The sequence below is a fragment of the Ptychodera flava genome, chromosome 19 (assembly GCF_041260155.1).
Source record: "Ptychodera flava strain L36383 chromosome 19, AS_Pfla_20210202, whole genome shotgun sequence".
Lineage (NCBI taxonomy): Eukaryota > Metazoa > Hemichordata > Enteropneusta > Ptychoderidae > Ptychodera > Ptychodera flava.
Genome location: NC_091946.1, coordinates 8,147,007 through 8,171,128, shown reverse-complemented (window position 1 = coordinate 8,171,128; position 24,122 = coordinate 8,147,007). Strand labels below are relative to the sequence as shown.

Genomic DNA, 24,122 nt, shown 5'->3' with positions numbered 1-24,122 from the left:
CTAATTTCCTACTTTACTTTCACACTTGCATTTTCTGCCTACCCCTATGCATAATGATATGTCGATGATATACCAGAAATGATAGACAAATGAGGCGATGTTGAACCTCATGTACTTTAATTCCTAACACAAATCTCTTTGAATCTTTCACATACCAATAGCAAAGCAAAGTTAATCGCAAAGTCAATAGCAAAGTTAGAATCGAACATATCAGAACATGTGACAGAAAAATCACCTTTCCAGCTTACTTGAAATTTAAATGAAGTTTCATATTCGATAATCGAACGGCCGCAAAATGTACCGCACACACTGGAAATGCTGAAGGAAAGATTCAAAGAGATCACTTTAAGGATTTGAAGTACACGTTGCTGAAGATCGTCTTATATGTCCATCTTCATTGGCTATGTCGACGTAACAGTACAAATAAAAAGGGCAGAAAATGAGAGTGTAGAAATCAAATAGGAAATCGGGTTATTGTCGAAATACTGATATTTCGATGTATTTATTTCAACTAGATATATCGTTTGCCTGCAAGACGGGTTATTCTTTTTATTTTGTTGCACTGTTGGGCAATGCTTCAAAACCAAATATTCAGCGTATTTACAAATTCAAAAAGGGCCGGTAGAGTTATTTGAGGGGTAGACAATGTTTGTTCCGTCACGAACTATCTTCATGACGTAACGCTGGTTGCCGTATTGACCTACTATTGTCTATTTCACTGCGCTTTCGACGTTGGAGTCTCTGGATGACATCGCACTTCTTTATTTGACTGATGTTTCTATCGAATTTCATCGAGCACCAATGATTGCTGCCATGGCAACTTGTGTCTTCAAAATTCAAAACTATCACAGGTCAAAAGTCTTTCACTTGGAATACAATTCCCCCTATGATAAGAAATATTTCAACCTTGTCGTCCTTTCAAGTAATATCGCTTGATCATCTTACGATGAAATTCACAAATGATGGTTCAGATTAAAATCCTTCTGTTTTGTAATGAAGATGTCATTCTCCTTTATCTTACACTGATTCGCTTTGTGTATTTTTTCTTTTTATGGGCGTGAATTTTATCGATCTATTGGAGAGCTCTGGTTGAAAATACAATTTGATTTATAACTCAGACTACATTAATTTATTTGCCTGATCTAGCTATCTGTGCCATATACAAAAATCCGCTTGAACAAAAGTGATACCGGAAGAACTAAAATAAGTTGCAACTAATAATTGTTCACCATTGTAAAACCACTTCTCATAATTTCTCTTTCCATAAGCTTTTCTCAGGACCATAACATTTGTTTTACTAACATTGATTTTCACTGTCTGGTTGGTTGAATTTGTTGACAAATTATTCAGCTATCTCTGCAAGCCAATGGCATTATAACTAAATAAAATCAGATGATTACAAAGAATAATGATTAATACGATCGAAGGCCTTCACAAAATAAACAAAGTCAGAATACAACCGACTTCCGAAAGAAAAATGTCTATTCATATTTTTGTCAAGTATAAATATACAACTTTAACCCTTCCAAAAACGTCTTTGGTTTTCAGAAAGCTGAAACATTTTCTCAACTCATATCTGGAGTTTGTTGTTCAGAATTGATGAAAACGTTTCCCTCAATACAGAAAGAAGATTTATACCACGGTAATTATTAACATTGTCACGACTCACGGTCTCCCTTCTTATGCAAATGCACTATCAAGCCCGAGGCCAGTTCTGACAAAAAGAACCTGCAAAAACAAACAGTCAGAAGTTCTTTGAACTTTCTAGGATAATTTTAAACATTTTCGCTGAAATACCATAATAGTGTTAATAAAAACAAGCACATATTTCACTCCGAAGCATACTTGAAAGTGTGTGTTTTCTTTATTGTTGCATTATGAAAGACGATACACCTGAAAATATCACATGATCCATACGGCCTCTTCGTCTTACTTCATCTTCCTGCCTGATTACGTAACTGTGCTCGCTAAGCCAACATCTGCGAATTCACTATTTCCAAGCAAATACTAACATTGTATAGAGTACCCACAAGGTATTGTTGTGAAGAATAAGTGCCCTTTGAGTGATATCACGTGTAGGGACTACAGTTTAAAGAAAAGTTGCATCCCAGGACGTTCAAGGCCTGTACAGCCAGTGCACAGTCACGGCGTTCGCTACCATCCATTCAAGCAATTGCAGTCGTTGCAGGTTGCCAACGAGTCGAGATCGATGGAGAACGGAGCGTTTACAGGTGAGCTGTCGGACCTTCAGAAGACGGACCCGAGGGGTTTTACACGAGAATCTATCACTGGTTCAGACGAAAGCCAAGCTACTGTTACCAAACAGACGGTACCGGGAGTTTTGACACTCTTCACTCAGGAGGCCGGTCTCAGCGGGGTGAAGCATGTCGGCAACCGCTCGGCTTCTACGGCACGAAGGTAAAAGCCTCCCAACAAATTGAAACGAAGCCGTTCAAATTTATTTACACTTCTACACTTTCGCCGCATGAACCACCTATGAATTGTAATGTAGGCCTTTTCATCGATGAACAGGACTATCGCGACAGATTTGTACACGTGTGAAATATGCAGTTTTTGAAAATATGTACCAGTTTAAGTCGCAGAAATGCTCAAAATAGTGACCAAAGAGCCTGAGATGTTGTCAAAGTATGACACATTTGCCTTTGTTGTTGGACAATGTTTGATTAGAATTGAAAACAAGTGAGGCACTTGAAATAACAAAGCGAGCTTCTTTGAAGAAAGCCAAGTAGGCTACTTGAATGCTCTATAAGTAATCATTAAACGTCAGCGTTGGTATATATATTGAGAGAACACAGAGTCAATGTCCAGTTCCACTCTTTACTTGCTTCAAATGCATTTCAATATGTGCATCATACTGGAATATAGTTAGTATTCTGTACAAGAGGACCACAGGGCAAGACCTGAGGGCAAGTAATGTTCGGTCTGCTATGTGCATATCTTTGAAAAGGTCTGCGATTAGTGGTGTAATACACTGAAGCTGACTGGGTGCTGAGTCAGTTCTGATTGAAACAGAGAAGAGAACATAATGTGACATTATGAAACAGCAATATTCTCGAAAATAAGCCGTTGAAAATGTTATTTACTTCATAAGCTTCAAAATGAGCCTTCACAAGTGGTAGACCATTGGAAAGGTTTGAGAGTCTGACCCCGATGCGTATTCTACATTAATACCAAATACGTGAAGACTTTGACATTTTGCGCTACATACTGCCAAGCATTTCATTTTCCATGTTTCCTGTAGAGAAACAACATTTCTTAAAATCTCAAAATCCTTTGCTGGAGAACACTTTCTTTAAAAATTGTGAACAGTTAGCAAAGAATTTGATTTAATTCCAGTATGGGAAAAACAATGTCAAATTTATTTTTCACAAAAAACTATCCCATGCAGTGGTCACATGATGTCATATCCGGTCGTGTGCGTTTTCATATGTCCAGCTTACGAGGACTGCACTGTGCAGATGACGACGTTGCTTTGCCCATAACGACAATGTCGTGGGTCACATATCTAGATCATATGACTGATATTGAATAATTCCGAATCGTACGAATCAATTTCGTGAATTTGCAAAAAAAGGTGATGAGTAAGTTTTTACCTTCTGATAACAGTTTAGAAAGGAAATGTTCAAACTTTTGCTAAAAAAAAATTGAAGGCCTTATTGCATGGAAAGCATGGGTGTTCCTTGGAGCGTTTTTGTTGATTAATTTTACATAAAAATTCGATGGAAAATAAAATCTTGCAAGGTATCAAAAACATATTAATGCATAGCTAGAGCAATAGTAATGGTATACTCAGAATAATGTTCATTAATATATAAATTATGTCCCGCGCTGTCAGTGGGTAGCCTGGGTACAACGCTAATAGCCTTATCCTGCGAGCTCTTCTCCATCTTCAAGTCAATAAAAAGTAATACTAAGCCAAAACCTATCCGTATTTTCTCCTACTTAGCATAGTATATAGCAGTTAAGTCAGTAAAAAAGCATTGTCACAATATTTGTCATTTAATATTTATCACTTATCACTTTATTGCTATATTCATCAAGTTTCAACAAATATTATGTCGTCCATTTCGGGAAATAGCGATCAGGACAATAGTATGTTTGATAATAACGTCGAAGAAAATGTTCCGTTGATTGTGTTTAATGAAACGATCTATGTGTCAGTATGGCAAGTGAAACGTTATATGTAAAAAGTATGTTTAAATATATACAGTAAATCCGTTACGATTTGCATGACAATAAAGAGACAACTTCCTTTGTTTAACCATAGTTACATTGTAATTAACCATATTACATTGTAATTCACTGTGTTCTGCGGCGTATTTGTCACTAATTGCCTTGAGTTTAAATCGTTAATTCAAACTTTAATAAGGTACACAGTAAGATAATTAATTCAACTCGTAATTGATCGTATTGTGTGCGAAGATGATTAACCAACGCCAATTTGAACCATTGCAGGTATGCCTAACTTAAGGATCGATGCATTTTCCGCTTCACCTTGTTATTCTACTGAAAGATGATTTCCCCTTCAACGCTGACACAAAATTCATAATTGTTATAGGTAATATGCAATTAATGTAAAGTAAATAACGCGACTATATCATGTCACTGGGTGATAATGTGTTTCTTGCGTAACTCAACAGATCGATTACTCGACATGGGAGAGACGGTTAGGGGCTGAAATCTAATCACTCTTTCGTTGACAAAGCGGCATTTCTATCAAAATGGCACACACTATATATACACCACAACGTCACTGCGTTACTATTCATTCCCATGAAACAATGTCACTGAAGACATACAACGTAAATTTATTCAACAACTTGAGACTGGTTGCTCGGTAATAACTAGGTCTGTAAGCAGTTATACTCCATCTCGGTGGTCGTGAAATTACAGTCGTCATTATTGGACATTGGAAATTCACACAAAACAGTCGTAAGTGAAAAAAGTGCCGCTTAGTTTCTATCTACATTCACGGTTAGTGTTTCAATGTACTGCTCAAGTATGTGGCACACAAAAATAACAAATATGATTGTTTTGTTGTCTTTCCGTTATAATTATGAATACCATTTGAAAACGAAACATGAACTTTGATAATATTTATTGATAGATAATACTCGGGTTTTGTCTCTGGCGAAGTGGAGAGAGAACACGACTAATGCATTGCGCAGAAGCATGATGCAAGAGAAACATTATACTGAAACATTTTAACTCTCGGAGACAATTTCTTCACTTTTCATGACAAAGCTTTGAAACACGTTACAACATATCCGGACCAACTGATGAAGCAGCCATGCCAAAGGCATCAAAGAGCCAATATAAAATAGAATACGAGCCCTGAGAACTCATTCCCGGATTTGGTTTAGATTTAACCTTGACAGTTTTAACTGCAAGGCACAACTCAACAATGTTCGGTACCGAAGACATAGACATACGTACACTACTACGCACAACGTAGGATGCAGACTAAATATAGGTCTACATCAAAATACAGACCTCAAAACTCTACACTTTCGACAATGATTGGGGTCAAGTTCCTACTACAGACAAAGCAAGGGTTACAAGTTTACATTGTATAGATATTTCCTTGGTCGATAGTCTACATTAGGAGAAGAAGATCGGCGGCGGTAAAAAAAAACGCGGTACATGTGTATCTCCACCCCGATATGACCATTACCAAATGACGAAGTTATTTTGTTGGCAAGTATGAAGATAGGCGGAAAAAAGGACGGTGTTCCGCACTAACTAATGGTAATCAACGCGGGTTAGGACACGAACAAGGCGGAAAAATGTTTTTTTGCTTTCTTGTCAAAGGCTTCCAAGTAAGAAGTAAAATGCACCTTCAGTTCGTCTCAAAATGTTTGTGATCATAATTTTACTCGTGTCGTTTCCGTTTTTCAGGTTGTTGTGGCTAATCATCGTACTGGCGGCTCTGTCGGGCCTTCTCTTCCAAGTTTCAACAATGATTACGTCATTCACGGGCAACCCGGTCAACGTCAATATAGAATACGTGGAACCAACGCAAAAGCCAGATTTCCCCGCCATTACGATATGCAACAATAACATGTTCAAGTAAGACAACATGGTTTTTGCATTCTACTTTTTACACTATTCAGACAGTACTGAAATATATTGTTCTTCGGATTGTTTTTCATAGCAAAGCAACAGAAAGGACCAGCGATTTTTGTTCTCACAAATTACGCCCGATAAATATAAGCTTTATTATAGGACAAGGCTATGTACTGATTCCGAAGCAAATATGTATTACCGACGAAAAGCAAACAATTAATATTGTTGTCAATGAATTTATTTTGTTCAAAATGAATAATCGCTGTTGCTGGTGAAGTATTTGATTCAGAGTGATGAGTAGATGTAATTTTTGCTATATTTTAAGTATATATGTTTCGCATCTGCTTTCATGGTCTATCTCCTGAACCTATCATGTTTCAAATCCAACCCCCTTTTCTATGGTATCGGTGGACCTGTACAGAAGTAAAGAGGACCAATGACCAGTAATGAGGGTCAATAAGCATACTGGTCATGTGGCAATGACAAGTATGCAGCTGGTTATCACTCCCTCGACACATAGTAACCATTAATTATTCACTTGGATTTAATGTCGCTATATCCACTGAGAATTAAATCCTACCGAACACGCTTATTAACAATAGATTCTATCGTTTTTGGCGAATCAGTGAATTCAAATCCAGTAAAAACGTCTCAAGCATCGAAAGAGTGAAATCGAATTCTAGTTCAAATTAACGATTTAAAGTATAGCCATATTAATATCTATTGTTTGAACAATCATCAAATCGCTTTGTATTAAAATACGATGTTTATAGCTGAAGGATATGCACAATCGTGTCGACAAAACACAAACGCTTTGAAGTCAAGCATCGAGCAACCTGGCTGTTACTGTCTCGGAACGACATCTATAGACTTAAGAATATGTTAGCTTCCTTAAAAGTAAACAAGCAAAGAAAAACTTGGACTTATTTGTTGCTTAAAGACTTGCCCCTTTCCCTCCTTTGCTTTACAGGAGCCTTAAAGTTCAGAAATTTGTTGGAGGGACAAGTTATTTCTTTCACTATTTTCCATACCTGCATTCACTGTTCTCGGTGGACGGTGAATCCATCTATGATGGTATAATGAATCTGACCATACCTAACCATGTAACCTTCGGCTTTGGAAACACTCTGCTTGATTTCGTGGAGATGTGCGCGCACGAAGCGAAAGATATGATAAAGAGGTATGTAGTTTTTATACATTATAATTGGAAATCTTAACCCATGTGTAAATTGGTGTAGGTTGTATTAGTTCAGCATGGCACTTACTATGATAGGATATATCTTAAAACAAGCCGTTGCTTTATCTGACCTGCATCCAAGACAAAGTTTGAAATTTTGATATTTACAAAGCTTTGTCGATGAAGTAGGGCACCCATGGGATATTGTGTATGACTTTGTTATAAGTAAAGCCGTTGAAGTACACGTCTTTATAAATTTAATTTCACTGAAAATATATTTCATTACTTTGTAATTTCATGAAGCTGTTCTTTCGGAGGGTTGCCATGCGGACCAGAAAACTTTACAAGAGTGATAACAAACTATGGTGTATGTTTTACTTTCAATTCTGCCGAGCATGGATTTATCAACCAAGTTAAAAATGAAGGTAAGGTCAAATAACTCGCATTGTTTTCTTGAAGGGAGTTCTATTGTTAATGGTTGTGAGATGTTACCATGCTTTTCGTAAAGATATAATATAATCTTCATATTAGTTTGACCCAACTAAGATGCGTTGGCCTTTTGAAATACAGACATACGTGATGGTGTCATTTTACCATTTTCGACCGCATTTGCCCAATCCCTGTCGCTCCCTGTCGCTGCCAATTTTAAGGCGCATGGCTCGTCTAGAGCTTGATACTCGAGTCCAAAACATCACCTGTGCAGTAAACTACGATATTACCAAGTAGGCTTTTGGGCCGCAAAGCATAGTAAAACATGTAAATCTGACTCGATAGAGGCAGCCGCGATGGCCAACAACTCTAGAAATACGGGGAAATGAACAAATATAAAGACGGAAATTACTCAGCGATTTTCGAGGTTTCAAAGTCTTGAACCAGTCAAGAAATGTCGTTTAGGTGATTATCCACGGACACAAAATGATTTTTAGACAGAAAAGCCTACAGTACATGGACCTGGCTACTTTCGCGAAGCGTCGTTGTAAGCGGAAACTGGCAGGTGCCTCTCAAAATTGTCCTTCATTGGTCCATCGTTACTTTTCTTTTGCAAGGCCAATATTTGAATTTGTCAAAGCAAGTGGATTAATTCCATAATCGAAAACGATTTACATATCTGCTGATGCACTGCTGCTCTTTGGCCTAAAGTAATGCAGAGCAAGAACTTCGCTGCATATCGCGTCTCCCCATCACCTCTATGTCATGTAACCCATTCACAATCACCGCATATTAATAGCCAAACAACTTCCAGAAATGCTGTTACACAGATTTGCATACCGTCATATATCGCAGTACTATGCACGTTATAACCTCATGATGGCATATTATATACAACCACATAGCATATAAATTTAGCGCTAACATGTCGGGTAGTAATGTAGATGTGTGGCGTCGGATACGTGTCATGACTTTGTGAAAATCAAAAGCGATGCGACAGCTCTCGTATATAGCAATGGCTACCCGTACAAGACATTTCTTCCTGACAAAATAAACATGATTTTTCCAGAGACTTAATTCTTGTCCATTTTTCCCAATTAATGACTATCTCAGGTCAGCGTTATGGACTGAAGCTGTTACTCCATGCAGAAGAGAACCAATACTCTGCTCCACGAACTGAGGTCGGTTTTCGTCTGATGGTTCATGGACAGGATGAGATACCTGACATAGCCAATCAAGGAATATCAATCTCACCCGGTGCATCTACAAGTATCGCCTTGACCACAACCACGGTAAGTTATTATTCATATCTTTTTTCGATGTCAGCTGAATTTAATGTTGGGCAAATTATAATTATCAGTGCAACATTGAACGCATGGAATAATTCGATAAACTGAGAGAAATATCTTAAGGAGATATGAATACATAGACAGACAAACAAACAGACAGACAGATGGACAGATAGACAGACGGAGGACATACAGATATATATATATATATATATATATATATATATATATATATATATATATATATATATATATATATAGAGATAGGTAGGTAGAGAGAGAGATAGATAGATAGATAGATAGATAGATAGATAGATAGATAGATAGATAGATAGAGAGATAGATAGATAGATAGAGAGATAGATAGATAGATAGATAGATAGATAGATAGATAGATAGATAGATAGATAGATAGATAGATAGATAGATAGATAGGGGTGGAATGAGAAAATCAGGGGTGGGCCATCATGTATGTATATATATATATATAGAGAGAGAGAGAGAGAGAGATAGATAGATAGATAGATAGATAGATAGATAGATAGATAGATAGATAGATAGATAGATAGATAGATAGATAGATAGATAGATAGATAGATAGATAGATAGATAGATAGATAGATAGATAGATAGATAGGGGTGGAATGAGAAAATCAGGGGTGGGCCATCATGTAAAATGTGACCCTCCCCAAAACCCCTATCTAAAGTGTGACCTCCCCTTAACTTATTTGTAAAATAGTACCCATCCCTCCCGTTTTAAATTTGAAAGCTTGTATGACTTCAACAGAACTGTTAGTTACCCCCACTTACGCACATGTATAGAGAACTGACATTTCGTGGTAAAAATCCAATATCACATTTGTTGTAAACAAATGCACTTCTAACCAGCCTACTCCAGTTAAGCATATATTGTTACACAGATGTAGCTAATTTTGTAATTGGAAGAAAATGTTATTACTTTCCCCGTAAACGTCCGTGTGTGGTGAACTGAATTGCGGCGAAAATGCATTTCTAAACATCTTATTCAGACTAGTACATTCATATAATTATCAAGCATATATAAACACACCGATTTAACTTGTTTTGTATTGAAGAGAAAACAGTGATTATTTTTCTCCATAGACGCCCATGTGGTAACATTCCGATCTATTATTGCGTACACATGCGAATTTGTAACCACCTTACTCTTTGATTTCTCGATTGATTGAAGTCCAACTTCCCCTGCAGGTCACAAACCTAGGATATCCTTATGGGAATTGCGTAAAAGATGTTCACCGGAACTTGAAGTACTTCAATGGTTCGTATTCGGTATCTAAATGCTGGATTGAGTGTGAGACAAACTACATTGTTCAGCAATGCAACTGCAGATATTTCTACATGCCAGGTAAATATCGCACGTACTTGAACGACAACAAAGGCTCGAATTCCATCTATGGAGACGAGAAATATTGTGCCAGCAGATTACTGATACATCTTGATCGCTAGTACACTAGGAGTGTAAGAACACCAGTGTGGAATCAATTTGTTCTAATCCTCTGTATTGTCGCTCATGTGACTTGCTCGAAATACCCGAAATTACATCAATCATGCTCTCTCTCTCTCTCTCTCTCTCTCTCTCTCTCTCTCTCTCTCAAATTTACCGTTTATTAGTCCCCACGGACACCGTCCGGGGGGACTTATAGGTTTGGTCATGTCCGTGCGTGCGTCCGTCCGTCCGTCCGTCCGTCTGTCCGTCCGTGCGTCCGTCCGTTCACGCAGATATCTCAGAGACGCCTGGAGCGATTTCGTTCAAACTTGGTACAAGGATAGTACCATACCTCATACAGATGCACGTCGATTTGTTTCACAATGCGATCAAATTTGGCCGTGGTAGAGGACTTTTTAGTTTTCACCTCCATAGACTCCCATGTATAAGGCAGACCATAGACTCCCATGTATAAGGCAGACCATAGACTCCCATGTATAAGGCAGTCCATAGACTCCCATGTATAAGGCAGACCATAGACTCCCATGTATAAGGCAGTCCATAGACTCCCATGTATAAGGCAGTCCATAGACTCCCATGTATAAGGAAGTCCATAGACTCCCATGTATAAGGCAGTCCATAGACTCCCATGTATAAAGCAGTACATAGGCTCCCATGTATAAGGCCAAGATAAATAAAAATTTAGTTTCTCATTGTATTCATATTGAAAAAGGATGCAGTGACACAGTTTTTAGTCCCCACAGATAAAGTCCAGGGGGCTCATAGATTGGGTCATGTCAGTCTGTGAGTCCATCCGTTCACGCAGATATCTCAGACACTTTGACAAAATGTCATGTGACCTTGGTGACCTTTGACCTCGAATATACATATTTGTCCATAACTCAGTAACCACAAGTGGTAAACCTTTCATATATGGTATGATGGGACACCCTATGACGCCACATATTGTACCTCATTAATTATGTGCACATCTAATTTTGAGCGAGCCAATAGAGCTAGAGGTCTGATTTTTGGTATATATGGATAACTTAGCAATACAATTTTTTTGACAAAATGTCACGTGACCTTGGTGACCTTTAACCTCAAATATACATATTTGTCCATAACTCAGTAATCACTAATTCTACACCCTTCATATTTGGTATGATGGGACACCTTATGACACCACATATTGTACCTCATTAATTATGTGCATATCTAATTTTGAGCGAGCCAATAGAGCCAGAGGTCTGATTTTTGGTATGTAGGGATAACTTAGCAATACAATTTTTTTGACAAAATGTCAAGTGATCTCAATGACCTTTGACCTCAAATATACATATTTGTCCATAACTCAGTAACCACAAGTGCTACACTCTTCATATTTGGTATGATGGGACACCTTATGACGCCACATATTGTACCTCATTAATTATGCGCATATCTAATTTTGAGCGAGCCAAAAGAGCTAGAGGTCTGATTTTTGGTATATAGGGATAACTTGAAAAAATGTAATGTGACCTCAATGACCTTTGACCTCAAATATACATATTTGTCCATAACTCAGTAATCACTAATGCTACACCCTTCATATTTGGTATGATGGGACACCTTATGACACCACATATTGTACCTCATTAATTATGTGCATATCTAATTTTGAGCGAGCCAATAGAGCCAGAGGTCTGATTTTTGGTATGTAGGGATAACTTAGCAATACAATTTTTTTGACAAAATGTCAAGTGATCTCAATGACCTTTGACCTCAAATATACATATTTGTGCATAACTCAGTAACCACAAGTGCTACACTCTTCATATTTGGTATGATGGGACACCTTATGACGCCACATATTGTACCTCATTAATTATGCGCATATGTAATTTTGAGCGAGCCAAAAGAGCTAGAGGTCTGATTTTTGGTATATAGGGATAACTTAGCAATACAATTATTTTGAAAAATGTAATGTGACCTCAATGACCTTTGACCGCAAATATACATATTTGTCCAAAACTCAGTAACCACAAATGCTACACCCTTCATATTTGGTATGATGGGACACCTTATGACGCCACATATTGTACCTCATTATTATGCACATATCTAATTTTGAGTGAGCGAATAGAGCTAGAGGTCTGATTTTTGGTATATAGGGATAACTTAGCTATACAATTTTTTTGACAAAATGTCACGTGACCTTGGTGACCTTTGACCTCAAATATACATATTTGTCCATAACTCAGTAACCACAAGTGCTACACCCTTCATATATGGTATGATGGGACACCTTATGACACCACATATTGTTCCTCATTAATTATGTGCATATCTAATTTTGAGCGAGCCAATAGAGCTAGAGGTCTGATTTTTGGTATGTAGGGATAACTTAGCAATACAATTTTTTTGACAAAATGTCACGTGACCTCGGTGACCTTTGACCCCATATATACATATTTGTCCATAACTCAGGAACCACAAGTGCTACACTCTTCATATTTGGTATGATGGGACACCTTATGACGCCACATATTGTACCTCATTCATTATGTGCATATCTAATTTTGAACAAGCCAATAGAGGTAAATGTGTGATTTTTAGTATATAGGGATAGACTATAGGATAGAAATTTTTTGACAAAATGTCATGTGACCTCGATAACCTTTTACCTAAAATACACGATTATGTCAATAAATAAGTAACCACAAGTGCTATGTCCTTTATATTTAGTAGGATGGGAGACCTTATGACAACACATGCTTTACCTCGTTAATTATGCCCATATATAATTGTGGGCAAGCCAATAGAGCTAGAGGTCTGATTTTGGCATATATGGATTAATTAGCAATACAATGTTTTTTTTTTCAAAATGTCACGTGACCTTGATGACCTTTGACCTTGAATATGCATATATATGCATAACTCAGTAATCACAAGTTCTTTACGCTTCAATTTTGATAGGATAATAGACCTTAAGATGTCACATCTTGTACCTCATTTATTATGCACATATGTATTTCTTGGCTGGCCAATACAGCTAGAGGTTTGATCTTTTTTCCCGATTTAGAACCATAACTTAGACATGCCTCTTGTTTCAAATTGGGAACAATGACATAGACCTATGTGTCCATAGATCTGAACATGTACACTTTAATGATACTTCTTAATGACCTCATTTCCCTGCCCCCTCAAGACTAATAATACTCCTATTACAAGTGGGGACTATGTCATTGTCAATGACTTGTTGTATGTGAATTCAGCTATGGTTTGGTGAGTGTTATTGCCCCTTGCCCTTCAGTAACTTTAATAGGTTTATTTACTTCCTTGGTTTACCAGCTGTATGAATTCTAGCTACGACCTGTATTCCCTCAACTCCTTCAGCCAACTCCTTCAAATTATGCATGAGATTTCCAACGGTGACCTTCTGTCTTAACATAAATATGCAAAACGTTACCCAAATAGAACTCAACGCGGAAATAGCGCCAGCACCGACGATTCTCAATGTGCATCATCACTTGCATTTTCATTCTTTGTATCGCTCGTCTAGGGGACGCCGAGTTTTGTACGCCTGCTCAATTGCAGACATGTTATTTCGAGAAAATGGGTAAGTAACAGGTTTAATATGTCTTTTCTTCTTTTTAGCTTTCTGTACCAATCGTTAGGCCTACAGCGCTATTGAAACTTTCTAATAAAGGAGTCACGATGAACATAAATAGCTTAAGCGGTTGTCGGGACAAATATGATTGATCATGACAAATAAGACGGTTCATAACAAATAACACGTCAACAGCTGCAGTCGAAGCCTTTAGTCATGTGTCCACTCACAATCTTTGTAAAGCCAATCCACTGCACACTTTGTAGGTAGAGCCAAATGGATAACAGAAATGTCTAAAGTTTATACACCAAAATAAATGTTTTTCCTGTCTTCAAATGTCAGAGAAAGACGTCAGGCATAAATAAGCTCTCACTAAAGAAAGGTTAATGCATATAAGGACAAGACATGAAATTTGCATTATGCTCCAATTTCACCGTATGTTTTTTGGCTGACATTTGGTATATGTATATACCGAAGAGAGCTTATATGGTAAGTCAGTGGCGTCTGTCTGTGTGTCAGTCTGTCTGTCTGTCTGTCTGTCTGTCTGTCTGTCTGTCTGTCTGTCTGTATGTATGTATGTATGTATGTATGTATGTATGTATGTATGTATGTATGTATGTATGTATGTATGTATGTATGTATGTATGTATGTATGTATGTATGTATGTATGTATGTATGTATGTATGTCCGTTCGAAAACTCAAAAACCGCAGCACCTACCATCTCAGTATTTGGTGTACAGGTGCACTAGGGGTGGAGACGTTTATATGTTCAAATGAACATGTCAATGTCAAAAATATGCAAATTAGGTAAAAAGGGAAAATCCAGCACATTGCTAAAACTCTGCAACCACAGGCAAGATTCGGTTGAAACTTGGTATGCAGGTTCTTTATAGTGACTTAGTAAGATTTATTTTATTGTGGTGAAATTTTTAAAGTTGTAATTTTGGTGCAATTTTTCCCGTTTTTGGTAAAAATATCTTCTTCTCTGAAACTGCTGGTCTCATTGCTTTGAAACTTCGCATGATCCCAGGGTTAGCCTCTGTAAGATTTGTTCAAATTGTGGTGGAATTTTGATATTGGTATCCTGGGCCAATTTTTCCCATTATTGGTCAACAAATCATTTTATCCCAAAATTCTTGTTGGGTGGCATTAAAACTTAATATTCTTGATCCTCGGGTTGACTTCTGCCGGATTTGTTAAAATTGTGGTGTAATTTTCATATTTGTATTTTAGGAGCAATTTTTCCCATTTTCCAATTTTTGATCAAAAATCATATTCTCTGAATAAACTATTCTGACTGCTTTGAAACTTTGTACGCATGTACCTAGAGACCATCTCAGTTGAGTGTCTCTAAATTGTGGTGAAATTTTCATATTTGTATTAAGGCGCGATTTTTCCAGTTTTCCCATTTTGATCAAACAATCGTATTCACGGAATAAACTATTCTGATTGCTTAGAAACTTGGTACGCATATACCTAAATGCAAACTTAGTTGAGTGTCTGCAGCTTGTTGTGAAATTTTCACATTTTATTTTGGGGGCAATTTTTCCCATTTTTAAATATTATTAAAATATTATTATTTTTATATTATTTTATTATTTTATTATATTTTAAAATATTATTTTCTCTGAAATCGCTTGTCTAATTGCTTTGAAACTAGGTATGCATGTTCCAAGGCTTAAATTTAGTTATGTAAACTCACTCTGGCCTGCCAAATCGAACCAAATGTGAGTCAAGTGTCACTGTAGCTGACGCTATGTTAATGTTTTCTCTGCAGATGAGTTTGCAGCATTGGACGATCCGTGTCAGTGCGACGAACCGTGCACTCAAACGTGGTATAATGCCCGTCTTAGCTACAGCAGCTACCCATCGCTTATCCATTCCCTTTTACTGACAGACTTAGGAAAATGGCCTTGCGACGAAGCAATGGGACTGAACCTGATGTAAGTTGTACAACATATCTTATAAGTTTTATTACTTATGTTAAGCTATATTTACATAAAATGTTATTTCTATTACATTATATTACATTATATATATTTATATTACGTTAAATATATATATATATATATATATATATATATATATATATATATATATATATATATATATATATGCATAAGCAGAACATAGCTTCAAAGTATAGAACAAGAAAACTTTATTTTGCAAACAGAATAGACTTGTTAAAATCTTTATCAAAAATAAAACTTACGAGCTTTAATGCAAATTTGAATTTTACTATCATTATTATGTGAACAAACAAGTCGATTTCTATCATTCACTTTCAAGCCATCTAGACGTTATAAAAAGAGGGTGGCTCGTCCTCACCCTTGAGCACTTATACCTATATTAAAATTTAAGTATGCTGGCCATATAACTCTAAGCATGGCACACACGTCCATGGCCATGCTTTATAATCGGATTAATTAAGTATCACGCCTCAGAAGGAATTTCTGGAAAAAACAAAAACAATAAACCCTCACAATCCTATATATATTCGTATTTTGCTCAATGCAACGTCAACATTGTTTCGGGTCCGACCATCTCAAAGATCAACAGTTGAATATCAAAACATCGGTAATATATTCTCTAATGAAAGAGTGCCACGCAGTAACGATTGCTTTTACTTGCGTAGTGCCGTAAAGAGATGTAATTTCTATTCCAGAGTACGATCATTTACGGATCTTGAAGTTGCCGTTGAACATTTTTACAAGGAGGTTGAGGATACCTATCACGCAATTGTATCGAAAGGACAGAATGTGTCGACTTTCTTTGATGCGGATCTGTTCCATAGCGCCATGATTCACTCCATCCACACTACCGTGTACACCGACGTTATGAACGAAGCTGGAACAGCAATTTTCTTGCACACGCTTCACTACCTCATGGGAGAAAGTGACGAAGTGGGCTCTGAATTTTACAACGACACAAAATCGCACATTTCTTCCTTGTACATGAACCCAGTGTTTTTGTATTGGGTTCCGCTTAAATATGAAGCAAGGTATCTCTTACGAGAACTGAATTTTACCGCCGACGTCATTGAAGACTTGATAGATATCCTAATACAGGATTACTACTTGCCAATGTTTGAAGATCTCTTCCCAGTTTTGTATGCTAACTTGAAAGATGTACGTGACGGCAAGTTGGATTCAGTACAAAACGATCGCAGCATATGCAAAAGTTTCTCACAGTGAGTATGACAAGATGACGAATTCATCGATTTTTGTTTTGTTTCTATGTTTTTTTGGTTGGGTTTGTTTTTCTTTCGTTTGTTTGTTTTCTTTTGTTTTGTTTTAGGGGGTTTGTTTGCATGATAGATTAGTTAAATAATAACACCTGAGAGCGAGGGCAATATCACGATTTATTGCCTGCCCAAGGGATGGTGGTCATGATCGAAATACTGATGATGCCCTCGCCTACGGCTCGGGCATCATCAGTATTTCGATCATGACCACCAGCCCGAGGGCAGGCAAAAAATCGTGATATTGCCCTAGCTCTCATGTGTTATTATTTTTATTACACCGAACAAGCAAACATGCAAAGAAACAAAAACACAAAGACTTCTTCGAGTACAGTTCGCCTTCTGAGTCCGGACCTCAGCGTAAAATGTTGTCAGTGCCGAGTCTAGGGTTGAAAGTTTGCCGATCTCCTCGGTGGCGTATCCAAATTTGTTGCTTGCATAGTCGCTGAACACAGAAATTGCATTCCTTGTTGCCATTTTCGTTCATTTGCTGTTTACGTGCATCAAAATATCGTCTAACTGTGCCGGTGACAGCTCTGCATGACGTTTCGCAGCCATAAGTTGCCAACTGCAAAGTACAACAAGCGAACGACAATTTGTTTTGCGCAGAAAGGATGCGCAGTAAGTAAAATGACGTCATCCATGTAATATCAAATGCAGAGGGCATCATCAAGTTCGCAAAGGGCATCATCACATTCGCAGAGGGCATCATCACGTTCTTTTACATGTCACGTGAGTCGTGTTTAACCAATGGCAGTGCACGCTGAATGAGTGAGGTGTTATAATTGATTATAAATCGACCATACACTAATGTCCTGATGCCCGTTCTTTGGAAGGGAGTCAATGAGCATCATATATGTTTTAAGTGCGACCTCTTAAGACCGTAAAATATAGAAACCGCCGTAATGTTCATGGAAGGAAAGCGATACTTGCCTTGCCCCAAACAGTATCACAATAGCACTTGATCAGATTACATTTTTGTATATTAAAATAATCCTAAGTTTCCAGCACCGCACCACACAGACCTTTAAATATTGTGTTTTTTGCAGTCTTTGTGATGTATTAGGCCTAAGTGTTTTCATCTACTTTTCATTTTTTTGGTTCTGTTTTCTGTATGTTTTTGGTACTAATTCAATTTATGTAATTTGGAACACCTATTAAATAAGTCTCATTTCAGTACTTTGATCAAATAATTGAGGTCCACAAAAATATTTTGTAGCATATACGCCAACGGGTCTTTCTTTTGTTTCAAGGGCTGCTTAAGGTAGGTTGGCTGATTCGAGCCCACTTTCGTAAGGCCTCTTGTTCCATGGCTGTTAATTGAAAAACACCTTATTTTTAAAGGTACTGTAAATGCATAAGTATTGTGAAGCCAGGCCGTGGCTTGGATTACAATGTTATATACTTGTACAGATATGTGTCTCAATATTCGTTACACAGTAAAAGCCTGCTATGCTCTTTCAGGCACAAGTTTTCTTTCATTCCAAATACAATAGCTGCCAGGTAATAGGCATTTCAAACGATGAATTGTTTTGGAATAGTTGCAAGGCCAATGAAGAGTTGAAGGAATTTACACTTTTATATTTTCTTTGTTTTTTGTAATATTGTCCTCTACATTAAGAATAAAATGGTGATGCGATGCCAATAATAACTTTTTCTGGGATACACCTCGTTTAGACAAAGTAAACTAAATGAATTATTTTAACATCACATAATCATCCCAAAATCTATCCAAAACAATTCATTATAATTAACGTCTGTGTGTGCGATCTGTTTCGTTGTTCCCCTAGGTCAAACCTTGCGAAGATCACCATTTACTTTGAAGACATGAAAATAGAAAATATTGTCCAGAAAAAGGCGTACGAATTTTTCAATCTTGTCTGTAAGTATGTAAAGACTTCATACGAGGCTGAAATTAGGAGCTTTGACGCGATAATGATTAAAGTCGTACTTCCAAGTCACCTGAAGTCCCGTAAACGCCAGAGTGACAAATTTAAAAGTTGACGTTTTGTTAAATCTCGATCGTTATTCGTTACCAAGGTGAAATATATAAAGAACGAAATCAGAAATCGCTGGGATTGAATTACATCAAGACTGAGGAATTCTTTCACACTAACTAGCTTAGAGTGGAACCCGTTCACATGGAAATCTGTCTAATCAGGAGAATTGACTATACTGATAATTTTGAGAGGAAATTGAAAAACTTGAATAGAAGTTTACAAAGCTATTAGTGACACTTTCTTTTTATGGAGATTTCACACCTTGTGAACAGGTGTTCTTGTTATACATAAGTTGATGAAATCTTCACGATATGATAATAATATAATACACCTAAGCAGGTATAATTCCTCGATGCATACGGTAAACACATGTAAAAAGATCAGATTTTTGTTTACATGAGTGGTCTTTGGACGGAGTTCTCTTCTTTATTTTCTGTTTTTGCAGGCGATATCGGAGGAACATTAGGGCTTTTCTTCGGAGCGAGTATGGTAACATTTTTGGAAATTCTCGATTTCTTTGCCGTTCATTTCTGCCTAACAGTCAGGCGGTGAAGATATACGTAACGGACAGTGTGTCGACACGGTGAAGGCTAAAACGTTTGGTGTGTTTCATGTGACTATTGACAATTCAACTTCGTATTTGACCCATGGCAGGCAGTCTACGGGATCATGTAAAAAACATTATGCTTCATTGTTAGAGATATTTTCAATGGAACACTTGAAACCAATGAGGTGCAAAGAGAATTCGGGACGCAAATTTCGGAACATTGACTTCAAAGTGTATTTTTCTTTGCTATTTATTACCATAACAAAGTTTTGAGATAAGAGGAAAGTTGATTTCTCAAAATGTTCATTTTGTGATAATTTCGAGGAAAGCATTCATGTTTTAGATTTTTTGAAACATTTAGAGATTAGACTACAGAACAAGTGCAACATAATAATTGAGATTTCTCCTTTTTGATGCTTTATTAGGTATAAAAAATTAGTGTGATCTGGATTTGTTCAAAAAAACTTGGAAATCAATGAATTATTTCATATTGCTGACCAAAATGTTTCTGTTCAATTGCCGCTGTAAAAAGTGATGCCAAGTATGAATGGTGTGATTTCTTTTCTGAATATTGTACAAAACGCATGACGCTTATCAGGCTAGAGTGATGGGGAAATGACTCTCACCAGAAGTACAGGAATGAATTTATACATTTTCTTGATTTAATTTTGATAAATATATATTGTTATGTAAAGTCTTGGAAGACAAGTGACAAAAAAGAGTTGAAAAAACACCCCAAAATAAAAAAACCAAACAATACAATTCCGTTGATGATTTTACTTGCCAATAACTACCATATCGATTATGTCCTCTGATACAGCACCATTCAACACAATCAGCCAGGTTTCTTTAGTGTCTCCTTTTACTATCAATGATGGATCAGTGTACTCGTAATGCAATGACCTTAGGTGTTTGACGTAAAATGTTTATACTTGTATGCAATGACGTAAGGTGTTTATACTTGTATACAATGACGTAAGGTGTTTATACTTGTATACAATGACGTAAGGTGTTTATACTCGTATGCAATGACGTAAGATGTATATCACTCTCTTCATGAAGTTTACGTACTCTCAATCAGAGTACGGTGACGTCTACTTACGCGTACGCGGCGGCATTCTCTTGCTGTCCTGAGGAGACATCAAGAGAATACCGCGTACGCGTAAGTAGACGTCGCCGTACTCAACATCTGATTTAAATCAGATTGAGAGAACTCTATGTTGTCATTCAGTTGATTTTCTCTCTTTTCTTCCCCATGTGAAATGATCGTGAAATTTTTCGTTATTTCCTAATAGGACTGCTCAAAGAAAAACTTGGTGGGCTTACCTTTGAATGTTGGATTCTCATCGCAACTTCAACTAGAATGGAGTAGTTTTAACAGTCGATTTCGATTTACAACGGATGATAATGACAGTGAATTCGAGAAACGATGTCAGCGATGCTAAATACTTTTTATATCGTATCATTATGCGCCAAATAGTTCGTTGAACTATTCAAGTTGAAGTTTGAATATTGCATCTGTCAACAAACCTTAGTCATCTGTAAAGTTTTATATTACACGTGATTGTTTGAAGGCATATGCAAAGAGCATCTAAGCAGTTGTTGTAATATAAATTGTTGAAGATTAATATTTGAGATTATAAAAATGCAAAAAACCTCCACGTCACCATGTTAGTTTTCAATTTTCACGTCAAGAAAATGAATATTCTATATATTCCCCAGAATTTGTTGATATTTTATACACACGTATTTCAATACAGTTCTCTGGTGATTATTGTGTATACACCACTGTAATTGCTCCGAAAATATTGCCAACTTGCTAATCCGCTATCCGTATCAGCGGATTAATTGATTAAGTCAACACCACAGCAGTCACACACGTAGTAAAATAAGTCCTTATTTTACTATGTGTGTGACGTGTGTGAAGTTGGAGAGGAGATAAGGACTTGTCGGTATTATATAAAGTTGTCAGACGGTGTGGAGTCGAACTCTTTATTTGAAATATCACAGTCAAAATTAATAAAATCAAATAGGGTAAACCGTCCCAAAAAACCCCTCCCCACCCCAGGGGACTGATTTCTTCCCCTCTGTGTTATTATCATTTAAGAAGCAATCACATACTTAGAAAATGCATATTAATTAGCAATGTTGACTGTGAAGTGGTTGCGCATGCGTGCCTTGCTAAATTCATTCATGATTCATTTGCTCATAAAAAGACCGATAAGAGAGATTTATTTGTTTTATCGTATAATTTATTAAACCTCTAAATTAATAATTCTCATCCTAATAATTACAACAATAACTATGACACTCTTGGTTAGGGAAGCGATTTACCTGAATGACTGCATTGCGAGGTCATCCCTGAACCTGAAGTTTTGAATGCCGTATAGACAGATAATAACCCAGGCGTTGGTCAGTCCACAGTCCATCCCCACACCTGGAGGGACTGTGGTCAGTCTATTAACATTGCAATGATTTTAATGGCGGGCAGAAGGAAGATTCGACCAACGATAAGTTTGAAAATATTTCGCTCTAGAAGTGCCGCCTGGATTTGAAATGTTCCAACGTCGGCTTTCGGGCAACTTCTTGCGCCACAGCTTTTACAAAGTTCGTATATACTCTTCTTAATCAACCATATTTTCACAGTTGACGTGTGAAATATTAAGTTTTGAGGATTATGACGTATGAAAGGACTGATTGCAAGAGCAAGCTATGTGAACCGGGCCATGGATGCAAGACAATGGCAATTTTGGCAATATTTGCTGTGAAAGAGCGTGGATTACAGTGTCACCTAACGGGGAGTACAGGAAGTCTTGGACTTCTTTCGGCACCCGTCGCGGCGGTTGAATGTACAGGTGTAGAAGTACTATAGTATACCCTGCTTGCAATGCAAGCGTGGGATGCGGGGACTTTGTGTTAGGTGGCCGGTTGAAGATTTGATACAATCTATTGTTCTGACAAGGCGTTATATTTAACATCTGATGGCGGGAAACAGACGACTACTCTGTCGGCTAATAATGTAGCATTCATTCTTACTTAGAAATTCATGACTTTGAACCGGGATATATTATGACTGTGGACACCAGTGTAACTTGTTCGGGCGCTTTGCTGAGTCATTCGTCAAATTTTGTCAAATATCAAACAAATTTTGAAAGTAGTGATCTATCGATAGGCCTAAATATACACTGAACTAAAGTTAGGGTAGGTCAGTTTGCTATTTCTCTCGAATTTAAACTTTGAATGAAAGGGGTTTAGTAATATCGTAAATGGTTATTAACGTATTGGTAGGCATATCAATATCAAAACAGAGTGTAGAATTGAAGGAATAAACATTAACAGACTGTCCCGTTGGTGATGAGGTGGTCGCAAAATAGAAGCAACAGTATACTTTGCAATTGGCAGACTGTTGCGTAATTTGGGGAGTGAAAGTGAAACACCTCGACATTCTGAAAAGGCGTACATCTGAATATCGGGGCGGGGCGCAGGCGAAATTTTGTCCACTCAAGGTGTGATAATCTCTCGTACTGGAAGCTCGCGAGTTTGAATACTGTAAAGTAAGCACCGGAATACGCTTGGGGTTCCAATATTGAGTTGCTTTACCTCCCGTTAGCAGTCAAGGACTGTCGACTGTTCCTATAGGTTTCGGTTCATCAAGTGTGAAGTTTTTCCTTCATTTACATTTTTGCTGAGCCTTCGGACAGTTTTGAATCAAATCAATAAAAACATCAACAATAACAATTTACCGTCATATCTTCAGCAAAATGACCCTGATATACAACATAATGCACTACTGCTACGTTTATCATACCTGAGCAACACTTTGTAGGTACCCCAGATTATGAAAATGCAATTAAAATTTAGATGCCAACATCGCCATAGTGGTGAACTGCTATTATAAAATTATATCGGTATAGGGCTGAGCTCTCGCAATTATCAGTTTTTGTACTTTGGTTACATTTGTTTTCTTAAATTCTCTCACCCTCAGGTATGTTGAAATTCTCAGTTTATTGACGGACTGATTAGACAAATTCACTGTAAAAATAGCGGACGCTTGACGCGTCTTTACACGTTCAAAATGTAGATGCCCGTGTTCAAATTTGAACGGCTAGTGTTCATATTGTTAACACTAGTGTTCATATTATTAACACTGATGTTCAAAACCTGAACACGGAGTGTTAACAACCATCTCCTTCAAGTGTTCAAAAACTCAGCAGCATTACAGAAGTTTTACAATGCTGTGAAACAATTAACAATCTTCAGTGTTTTTCACTTTTCTATGGCTAAATCAAATTT

At 37.2% G+C, this 24,122-nt stretch overlaps 1 protein-coding gene across 1 annotated transcript; it reads left to right on the top strand.

Annotated features, from left to right (window-relative positions):
* The first annotated feature begins 2,060 nt into the window (after positions 1–2,060).
* Positions 2,061–20,573, top strand: LOC139118476 (acid-sensing ion channel 1A-like). Its single transcript, XM_070681769.1, has 11 exons — positions 2,061–2,418; positions 5,920–6,090; positions 7,058–7,267; positions 7,568–7,689; positions 8,807–8,985; positions 10,210–10,366; positions 13,992–14,048; positions 15,819–15,984; positions 16,707–17,231; positions 19,073–19,164; positions 19,728–20,573. The coding sequence occupies exons 1-11, from the start codon at positions 2,210–2,212 to the stop codon at positions 19,832–19,834; spliced, it is 1,995 nt and encodes a 664-aa protein (XP_070537870.1). The 5' UTR covers positions 2,061–2,209; the 3' UTR covers positions 19,835–20,573.
* The last annotated feature ends 3,549 nt before the right edge of the window (positions 20,574–24,122 follow it).

Bases quoted from the DNA above. Each gene is read 5' to 3' on its own strand.
- LOC139118476 (XM_070681769.1), top strand. From the start codon at position 2,210: ATGGAGAACGGAGCGTTTACAGGTGAGCTGTCGGACCTTCAGAAGACG. The intron at 7,690-8,806 runs GTAAGGTCAAAT...TGACTATCTCAG, and splicing joins CAACCAAGTTAAAAATGAAG to GTCAGCGTTATGGACTGAAG. The intron at 15,985-16,706 runs GTAAGTTGTACA...TTTCTATTCCAG, and splicing joins GCAATGGGACTGAACCTGAT to AGTACGATCATTTACGGATC.